The following is a 10,849-nucleotide window of genomic DNA, read 5'->3' as shown; positions in this document are numbered from 1 at the left end:
TCTTATCTGATTAGAAAAACAGAAGAAAATGAAAATAAGAGAGAATAGTGGTGAGAGCTATAACAGTGGTGGAAAATAACTAATTAATGATGAAGGTGCTTTACTCTGTATTTCCATTTCTTAATAAAATTTCTGTGATGGGATAGTCTTGTAAGAATAATGAAATACAATTACAAGAGGATGTAAACCATGGCTTCACCTCTTCAAACCTACATTTAAGTATTTGCTGCTCTGCATCTACCCATTCGTATGGTCTTGTAATCACCAAAAATCCAATCTTCACCTTTCAATGCAAATGAGGAAGTGGAATGACACCACAGATACTGTATCTCTGCAGAATGTATAGCTACAAGCTATTTAATGTGTCCAATACAAAGAGTTACTTTTATTCTAGGTTTCTGCTTGTTATGGTCCAGTGCCTCCTCCCTGAGGTTGCATGCTGCTACTGCTTTCAAACAAAGGATGTTTACATTGAACGGGTATGCAGGACACATACATTTACAATGACCCTAGCAACTTATATTTGTCGGTGATTACTTTTAATTACAAGGAGGATTTAAAACAAAAGGATATACAAGTGTAAGCATTCGGTCCATGTATCTTTTGGTGATTCAATTTTCTTTTCAGGAACAAGTATTGAAAAACAAAGTGGTTATTTGATTTTTGTTTTAAAATACAACGGATAATTATAATACGAGTTATTTGTCTTTTTCCTGGTAAAAAAGGGATGAGCAGAAATGTTTAAATGGTTTGATTTTCTTTTCATATTAGAATAATAAAAAAAATAAAATCACTGGCACGAAAGAGAAAAACAATGTTCAATGAGAGCCAACCACTTTATCCAGTTTTCAGAATTGTCTCATATCTTATTATTGTAATGATATGACAACCTTCACTGGAAAAAGATCTGGAGCTTATGTCATAAATATCTAATAACATAAAATTAACGACATTTCCTTCAAAAAGTATTTATTTTTCTGATGACTTTTTACTTTTGAACACAAATAGCTGTACTTTCTACTCCTTACATTGTCAAAACAGGCTCGTCACTTGTTTCATAGTATTATAAAAAGAAGACATGACATGCAAATGAGCGATTTCACTTGTACTTAAGTAAAATCACATCAAAGTACTGGTACTTTTACTTCAGTAGAATATTTCAGTACTCTTTCCACCTCTGGTAAGTATGTAGTTACATATGTATATATATATGCATCATCTGCACAAAAAAAAAAAAAAAAGATGCAGTTTATTTCATTTTTGTATACTGAAAAATCTTGTTGGGTCTGGCCATATGACTTCATCCACATCACAGCATAGTGCTCAAGCTCTGATTTATAAGTGAACTGATTTTTATAAAGTGTTTTCACATGTGTTGATGTGAAAAGTACAAATACTTCATTACTTCCCACCTCTGACCTTACATACTGTTCAGGGTCAAATTTGACCCATTTTTGCATTTTGGAGCTGTAAAAACACATGTGACCCACGGTATACAAAAATGGAAATAAATGCATCTTTTTGTGTGCAGCTGATACACATTTTTATACAAATTTGACCTGTGTGTTGCTGTTTTTTTAATAGATCAAAAATCAGCTGTGTGTCCGGCTAAAAGAAAAAAAATGTGGATAGAGTGTTTTTACAGCCCTAAAATGTAAAAATTGATTAAATGAACAGTATGTAAGGGTCAATGTAGTTACAGTCCCGATCCACACTCCAGTCCAGTTGGCGGCGGTAATGCGCCCTAGAGTTGTTTGCTGACTCACAAAAAAAAACCAAGAAGAAGAATAAAACCCAGAAGTAGAAGAAGAGGCTAGTTAGCTGTGACAGAGCTGTGACAGGCTAGTTTCTGCTTTAGTACTGACTGACCTCCGCTCCCAAGATGGCTGGTATCAGATCTGTCGGTGTTCTCTCCAGATTGTCATTACAGAGATATTCTGTAATCTCAGGTAGGAAGGACACGCTTTTCACTAGTGTAAAGTTATAGAAAGCCAGCGAGGAGAATAATACTGAAAAACACTGATATCGGCTACGTGTTTGGTAGCCGCAACCTTAGCTGGGTTCTTAAACTTTTAGAAAACTGTTTGTGTGTTAGTGAATTATTCATATCGATCATTTTATATGTTTAGCACATCTGGATATTACTTAAAAGTGGATGTTTAACGAGCAAAATTTATTTTTCATGCCCATGCTAACCCACTGGCTGCTAAATAGCTAATTAAATACTCTGTTGTTGTAAGTAAACGAGCCTCTGTTTCTAAATAATAAAAGATGATTTAGTGCATCCGCTTTTGACTGTTAGAAGACTGTTTTGGGACAGATTAGACAAGGGTTTTGAAGACTTATGTCATTCATTCGCCATTGTCGTAGCCACAGATGCCTGTCTCTCTGTGTGAATGGTAGGCGGGGAAACTAGGTGAAGGGTCATTTTCCATTAAACTGCATAGCATAGCCGAGGCTGTCTGAGGTCATGGCCACATTATGTTATATATATGTCATAAAAGATACATTTCAAGTGTATGATGTTTGGAGGTCATTGTTTTTAGTCTTTATCGTTAAATATAATGTAATATAAATATGTATATTTTTAGTGTGGGTGATGAAATAGCTACGTGCAGCAGGTTGGATGACATGTACCCAATGTTTGACACATGACTGTAGTAAAATATTTTCTCATGACGAAGCTGAATTTTACTTAAAAGATTTAAAGGAAACTTAAATGACTAAGTTAAACTACCAGTTTGCATTTGTGTTCAGACAAAATTAGACTATTTCTACCTTAACCTGTGTAAACCTGTTTAGTAAATAGACCCTCCAGACTATTTAAACGGACCCCAGAGTCTACTTGTTAATCAGGTTCTTGTTGTGTGGTTAATGTTGTAGTTTTTTAAGATGGACATTTCTGAATGGTGAAAATGCAGTTTAGCTAGAACAATAACAATAAGATGATAATCAATATGGATATAATAAGAAAATAAACAGAAGAAATCAATGACCCAGAAACAACAGAAGTGAACTTGTGATTATGGGGATAGAAATCCAAGCTCAACTTTTCAGTAAAACAAAAATAAATCATCAGTATTGATGAGTAAAACGTCTACGAACTGGAATTAAATTGATGGTTTTGCAAAACCACTAACTCACATTTGTAACTTGTCCCTTCAAACTGGTAAATGTCCAGGAAAAAAAATTACCCTATTATATAAAGCTGGGGAGAGACACCACTTTACAAATTACAGGCCTGTTTCTTTACATTCCCAATACTCTTAAGATAATGGAAAAAATGTTTATTTAAAAGTTGACAAAAAAGGTATACAGTAAGGTATTTATATGTCTAAAACAAAGCTTTTGATATTATTGATCACAATATTTTTACTTGATTACTTGATAAATGGGAAATGTATTGTACTGAAACAGGCACAAATATGTAAAGATAGGTGAACATAAATCATCATGCATGGATGTTACTTGTCCATCAGGGGTCAGTATTAGACCCAAAATTGTTTATGTTGTACATAAATGACATATGCAGAGTATCTCAAATAACCAGAACCAGCCGTAGGTCCCATATTACCCTCGTTCTTGCTTCCCTCCATTGGCTTCCTGTAAAAATTCAGAATTGGCTAAAAGATCCTGCTGATTACATACAAGACACTCAGTGACCTTTCCCCTAGCTATATTTTCTGACCTCCTCGTTCCTCTCTCCACCTCTCGACCACCTCGATCCTCAAATCCCGGCCTTTTCTCTATCCCCCGTACTAACCGCAAAACAAAAGGCGGCTGCGCATTTGCAGTCTTTGCCCCAACTATATCCAATCATCTTCCACAATCCTATTAGATCTGCTGAATCTTTAGACTATTTTAAACTGCGCCTAAAACCCCATTTATATCTGCGAGCCTTTCTGTGGACCTCCCTTCCTGTTTTCAGGTGTCTCAACCTGTTTCTCTCTGTTATATTGTAAATTAAGTTTATTTGTTTAATTTGTTTATTTTAATTTTGCATGTGTTTGTTCGTGAAGCACTTTGTAACTGTCTGTTTAAGAAAAAACAAAAAAAAAACTACTAAATAAATAAAGCTTTATTTACTTTATATCACTGAACCTCTACTTTGACATTTATGGATCTGGCAGAATTTAAGACTAATTTTAGACTTTAAAATCATTTGTACTACAATTAAGAGTATCTCAATTTGTGGAATGGTTTGCTCATTTTTACTTATTTCTTATATGTTTTGAAAAAAGAAGGAGTGCAAACAGTGAGAATTGGTAGTTAAACTTGGACATTTAAGTTTCCCTTTACTTCCTGTAACCTCGGAAGCTAACCTTGCTTAATGTCATCTTCCGTTTTACAGGCAGCACTTTTCGCACCTTCTCAACAGCTCCAGCCATGCTAGGTAATTTAAAAATCATTTCTAATTTATATACTACATGGGTAAAAATAGCTCACCTTGTCCTGCGACACAATTATTTTCTGACTGCACAGTATCTTCCTTGTTTATTTTTAGCCAGAACCCATGTGAACTATGAAGTCAAGGGCGATGTTGCCGTTGTTCGGATCAACGACCCTAATTCCAAGGTGAGAGCTTGTTTAAAAAAAACAAATGTTATGATGTTTATATCTGGATTAAGCTCATTTAATTTTTATGGTCAATTCTCTATCCAGGTGAACACACTGTCGGTACAAATGCAAAAGGAGATGGCGGAGGTCATGGGTGAAGTGTGGGCTGACAGTGCCGTGCAAAGTGCTGTCCTCATCTCCTCAAAGCCAGGATGCTTTATTGCAGGAGCCGATATAAAGTAAGAGAAACTTCCTTAAATCCACTTCCTGTTAAACGTGCACTTCAGCCATGTAATGTCTCTACATCTTATGTATTGTACAGTATGATTAACTACCACTGCATTGAATGAAAACTTTTCTGCATGATACAATTTAGTGTCATGGACCCTCAGAAATAAAAACTTTGTGTTTTAGACTTAAATGTAAAAATGGCAATGTCTCCAATTTTCTGGCATCGTCTGATTGGCCTCTAAATCTGTTACAGCATGATTCAGTCCTGCAACAGTGCAGAAGAGGTAACCACGCTTTCTCAAGAAGGGCAGAAAATGTTTGACATGATTGAAAAATCTCCAAAGCCCATCGTCGCTGCCATCAATGGTTCTTGCTTGGGAGGAGGTTTAGAGGTAAACAAATTATTTCACCACCCAAACTTTATTTTTGACTGCTGTGACAACGTTTGACTAGGATGACGATGTGAATCTAATGGGCTCTTTTTGTATTTCAGTTTGCCATCTCATGCCAGTACAGAATTGCAACAAAGAGCAAGAAAACAGTTCTCGGTACTCCTGAAGTAATGCTGGGTCTTTTACCCGGAGCCGGTGGAACTCAGAGACTCCCCAAAATGGTTAGTACTGGTTTTGTTATTATTTTCTGAACCTAGCCTTTTAAATAAGTTAAGTAAAAAAAAAAAAGATACATACAATATGCAGAATGATACAGAGGATAGTATTTGAAAGTATCTTACAAGATTTATAAGATGGCACCTTGCTTCAGGACAAATTGCTACGCTGTTATGCAAAATTATCAGGTTAGTGGTCAAATGGTGTAAGTTTTTTTTTATTTTTTATGTGTATCTTTTTGAAACCCTGCAAACCAGTGAGCAGAATAGCACCCTCTGCCCAGCATGTGTAGTTTGATGCAATTACAATGCTCTTCGTCAAAGTGGAAGATAATGAATAATTACAATGTAACTTCTGTTCAGTTTTCACATATAAATTGTTAGTTCTTTTGTTGCATTAAACACACTCCTAATATTATTGATGATAGATCAGTTCACAAATGTCTGCCTTTATTACCTTTTAGGTTGGTCTTCCCAGTGCCTTCGACATGATGCTGACAGGAAGAAATATCCGAGCAGATAAAGCCAAGAAGATGGGGCTTGTTCACCAACTTGTTGATCCGCTGGGTAAAAAGCTATCCCAACTAACATATCATAAAATAATAAAAAACACTGAACTGATTACCACTCTTAGAAATTGTAATCTATGCACTTTGGTCAATAATTCACTTAACACTGCATGATTTCAGACTGTGCATCAGTGTGTTTTCTGCTCATATTATAGGACCTGGGCTGAAGAGTCCAGAGGAAAGAACAATTGACTACCTCGAGGAAATTGCCATTGAATGTGCCAGAGGAATCGTTAATAAGAAGATCCCTCTCCGCAAAGAGAAAAGCAGGATGGAGAGTAAGTCATGTTGCATTGAGTGAGCACAAGACGTGTTTCTTTTGTCTCTGTTTTTGTTCAATCATGAATAAAAAAAATTAAAAAAAAGTTTACTATATTAAAGACTAAATGTTCTCTCTCTGTAGAACTTCAAGACTATGTCATGAGCTTTGAAATGGTGCGGAACAAAATTTACAACACTGTCCACGGTAAAGTTATGAAGCAGAGCAAGGGACTATATCCAGCACCCCTGAAAATCATTGAAGTAAGTGAAAGCTCTCTCTAAGCAATAACTTTCTATTACTGTATATAAAAAATGAATTATTTAAAGTTGTAAAAATGGAGTTTGGAAGAAATTGAATTCATTAGCTTGACTTGCTGTCCATTTGTTATAAAATGAATCAAACCAATATGCAACTTTGTGTAATATGTTCAGTATAAAAATGCTAAATCACTCGGTTGACAGAAAGTAATTTGATAATCAATGAATTATTTACTTAATTTATCTAATAAAATACCAAACATTCACTGGCTAAAATTGGTTAAATGTGAGTAGAGTATCCAGTTCTTTTTTGTCTTCTCTGCTTTGTAAACATTTTTATAAAATTGATTATATATACGTATTTACATCACACTAAATTTAACTGTTCATATTTTGCTTCCAACTTTCAGTGTGTGAAGACTGGAGTAGAACAAGGCCCTACTGCTGGATACTTAGCAGAGTCTCAGGTAAACTTTGTTGGTTTTATGTCATCGGCATATTTGGTTTTTGCAACAGTCCAGTTATAATATTGTACTACTATCATTGTGTATTTTGTTTGTCACAGAATTTTGGCCACTTGGCAAGAACCTCAGAATCAGCGGCCCTGACTGGTCTCTATCATGGTCAAGTTGCATGCAAGAAGAACCGATTTGGAACTCCTCAAAAAGACGTGAAGTAAGTGAATATTACTTTCATATACAGAGTATGTGCATGTGCATGATATTAAATTAACATACTCAGTAGATGTTGTGAGTACAGAATAGACCAAAATAGCAAAGTTGCAATATGGAAAATCAGGATGACAAAATTATACATGCATTATAAACACGGTCATAGTAGGACTGGGCAACACATTGATATTATATGGATATTGTGATATTTTGTAGATATCGTCTTAGATTTTGAATATCGTGGTAGGGAGTAAGTGTTTTCTTTTCCTGCTTTTAAAGACTGCATTATAGTAAAAATTTAATTTTCTTTTATCTGCCTTTATCCACTTAGTCATTATATCCACATTTCTGTTGAGAACGTGTAAAATATTCAGGATCATTGTTCTTATAGACTAAATTAATTATCGGTCTTTGTTTACCACCAGGACTCTTGCCATCTTGGGAGCAGGTCTGATGGGAGCCGGTATCGCCCAGGTGACTGTGGACAAAGGGGTGCACACGATCCTGAAGGACACCACTGTAGCTGGACTGGGCAGGGGAGAGCAGCAGGTTTACAAAGGGTGGGTTGTCTAACGGTGGATTATCCTTATCAGGCATAAAAATATTTAGTTTTTGGAAGATATCGTGACACCATGTTAGGTATTAAATCCATATACCGACTGTGAATATGATGATAGTTATGAATGTGTTGCAACCTAAAATGTGGCCTCTTAAAGTACGTTGATGTATCATTTAACTCAAGGCTCAATGACAAGACCAAAAAGAAGAGCATCACTTCATTTGAGAGAGACTCCATCCTGTCCAACTTGTCTGGCAAGCTGGATTACAGCGGCTTCGACAAGGCTGACATGGTTATTGAAGCTGTGTTTGAAGACATCAAAATCAAGCATGCAGTCCTGAAGGAAGTGGAGGCTGTAAGTGTAACTGAAAAGTGGCTCAGTAGGCTTTTTTTGATACAAAGAGAACACACTCACTTTCTAGTGTTACAAATGTTTAGCTATTGCTTTGAACTCCAGTCTAATAACCATTTGTCTGCAGGTGGTTTCCCCTCACTGCATATTTGCCAGCAACACGTCTGCTTTGCCCATCAAGGATATTGCTGCTGCCAGCAAGAGACCAGACAAGGTTTGTACTTAGGAGCCTTGTAGTTTAAAAGTCCCACGTTTGCAATTAAATGAAAGAATACAATGTTGCTGAGTTTTGTTTCTGTGTTTTCTCTTTAGGTAATTGGAATGCACTACTTCTCTCCAGTGGACAAGATGCAGCTCCTTGAGATTATAACTACTGATAAGACTTCAAAGGACACAACAGCCTCTGCTGTGGCAATGGGCCTGAAGCAGGGAAAGGTCATCATCGTTGTTGGGGTGAGGTTTAGCATCATATTTGTTTCTTCTATCCCCCTGTAATTACTAACCGGTGACTACCCTTGTTACATCTTTGATTTAATATTCACAATATAACATGAATATGACAAAGTTTAAAAGTTGTTTACAGAGCAGTAGCTTAAAGGGAAGGCCAAAGATGATGCACAGCAATAAAATATTACACACATTTCTTTGCAGGATGGACCTGGATTCTATACGACAAGGTGTTTGGCTCCCATGTTGGCTGAAGCAGTTAGAATATTTCAGGTTAGTAGTATTACAAAACAAAATTTAACTGTAGACTCTGTGCTTATTATTGCTGTAAAATACTGTATTCATTATACACTGTAGTTGTAGAATTTGGGACCTAAGATGGACAGTCTGTTCACTTCAGGATGGCTGTTAGAAATTGATATCATTATTATTTATCCATTGTGTACTTACAGGAAGGGGCTGACCCCAAGAAGCTGGATGCCCTCACCACAGGCTTCGGGTTCCCTGTTGGTGCCGCCACACTGATCGATGAAGTCGGTATTGATGTCGCCGCTCATGTGGCCGAGGACCTCGGCAAAGCTTTTGGCTCCCGGTTCGGTGGTGGAAATGTTGAGGTTCTGAAGACTATGGTGAACATGGGATTCAAGGGTATGTGCAGTCACATTGAAGGATTGAGCTTTCATTATAGCTGGATACTGTTGATTTATCTGGGAATGATTGTAAAAATGTATTGAACTATTTTTTTTTTTTTTTATCATCAAGGCCGCAAATCAGGAAAGGGTTGCTACACCTACCAGCAAGGACTAAAAGGCAAAGAGGTCAACACAGAGATTGACGACATCTTGCAGAAATACAAATTGACACCAAATCCTGCTGTGTGAGTTGTCAGAAGTAGCAATGCATTTAAGTCGCATTATTCATTTGTCTATTTATAAAAGTACTATTTTCAGCACTAGTCTAGTTAATTAAAACATTCTGTTCTTGTTTGTAAATCTGTCTTCAGCTCATCAGACTCTGACATACAGTACCGACTCATTACCCGGTTCGTCAACGAGGCCGTGCTGTGTTTGCAAGAGGGTATTTTGAACAATCCTTTGGAAGGAGACATCGGGGCTGTGTTTGGACTCGGATTCCCCCCCTGCCTTGGAGGTCAGAATTGAACCTTGGTCATTTAAGCTGCTTATGCTGAGTGCCTGTATCCTCTGTCAGTCTGTCAATGGGGGGATTATTACCTCTAAAAAGGGTATCTAAAGGGTTTTGTTCAGAGCTGAATACAGTCACAAACAGTGATTTTGTAAAGGTAAATTACTGAGCATACAGCATTTTATGGTAAAACCACTACTGCAACAATTAGTCAATTTATCAATGCGTCTACTGATTAATCATGAGATTTTTTTGTAAGTAAAAATATCAATTTGCTGGTTGCAGCTTGTCAGATGTGAGAATTGGAAGTTTTTTGTGCCATACATGATAGTAAGCAGAATATCTTTGGATTTTTGACAGTTGAGCAGACAAAAACAAGACACTTTGGGCTTTAAGTTATTACAATGGGCATTTTCACTACTTTCTGGTATTTTATAGACAAAACTATCAAGAAAATAATGAAGGGATTTATCGATAAGAACATAATTGTTGCACCCCAAAAAATAAGGATCTATTAGTAGATCAGTAACTCATCTGGTGTTTACAGAATAGTTTTTCTCTTCATTGACAAATTAAAACAACTCCACATTATCTTTTAACCATATCTGCTGTGATAATGTGTCTAACAAAATATCTTACTGCTTCAGGGCCTTTCCGCTTCGTGGACAGCTTTGGTGCCGACAAGCTGGTGGATAAGATGAGGCAGTTCGAAGCCGTCTACGGCAATCACTTCACACCATGCCAACTCCTACTGGATCATGCAAAGGATTCAAGCAAGAAATTTCACAAGTGACCTGACTTCACCATCTGTGCCAGTAGTACTTACTAATAAAACTGGGGCCTGCCACTAGAATGTGCCTAACATTTATGTCATGAGTGGGAAGGCAAACAAATCGGAAAATACAATGTCTGCAGAAATTAATAATGGATAGATTTTTTTTTTTGTACTTTTACATTATTGATTTCACTGAGGGTGTATAGACTCCATAGCAGCAAAATAAAAATAATTAAAAAGATTTCCCAGCTGGCAAAAATAATTCATCATTGCATTGATGAATGTGTGCCTGCAAGTGTATTTCTTTTTCTGTACATTAAAGACTTTATGCGCTTGTTTGAAGAATGATGTAAATGTGAAGTCGAAATAAAATTTTGTTATTGAAACAAACCCACTTTTTTTTCTTCCTCCTTTTATGT

The 10,849-nt window shown here is 36.4% G+C and overlaps 1 protein-coding gene across 1 annotated transcript; it reads left to right on the top strand.

Moving 5' to 3' along the window:
• Positions 1-1,815: 1,815 nt before the first annotated feature.
• hadhab (hydroxyacyl-CoA dehydrogenase trifunctional multienzyme complex subunit alpha b) lies at positions 1,816-10,820 on the top strand. Its single transcript, XM_062440612.1, has 20 exons — positions 1,816-1,949; positions 4,352-4,393; positions 4,505-4,575; positions 4,663-4,796; positions 5,042-5,180; positions 5,282-5,401; positions 5,860-5,962; positions 6,120-6,242; positions 6,368-6,486; positions 6,894-6,950; positions 7,049-7,158; positions 7,580-7,714; positions 7,897-8,068; positions 8,193-8,279; positions 8,378-8,518; positions 8,717-8,785; positions 8,965-9,160; positions 9,275-9,389; positions 9,516-9,661; positions 10,303-10,820. Exons 1-20 carry the CDS (start codon positions 1,883-1,885, stop codon positions 10,446-10,448), a joined length of 2,292 nt encoding a protein of 763 aa, XP_062296596.1. The 5' UTR covers positions 1,816-1,882; the 3' UTR covers positions 10,449-10,820.
• Positions 10,821-10,849: the final 29 nt, after the last annotated feature.

The sequence above is a fragment of the Scomber scombrus genome, chromosome 19 (genome assembly GCF_963691925.1).
Source record: "Scomber scombrus chromosome 19, fScoSco1.1, whole genome shotgun sequence".
NCBI lineage: Eukaryota > Metazoa > Chordata > Actinopteri > Scombriformes > Scombridae > Scomber > Scomber scombrus.
The sequence above is the reverse complement of the archived record's forward strand: the minus strand, read 5'-3'. Positions and strand labels throughout refer to the sequence as shown.

Bases quoted from the DNA above. Each gene is read 5' to 3' on its own strand.
- hadhab (XM_062440612.1), top strand. From the start codon at position 1,883: ATGGCTGGTATCAGATCTGTCGGTGTTCTCTCCAGATTGTCATTACAG. The intron at 1,950-4,351 runs GTAGGAAGGACA...TCCGTTTTACAG, and splicing joins GAGATATTCTGTAATCTCAG to GCAGCACTTTTCGCACCTTC. The intron at 9,662-10,302 runs GTCAGAATTGAA...TTACTGCTTCAG, and splicing joins ATTCCCCCCCTGCCTTGGAG to GGCCTTTCCGCTTCGTGGAC.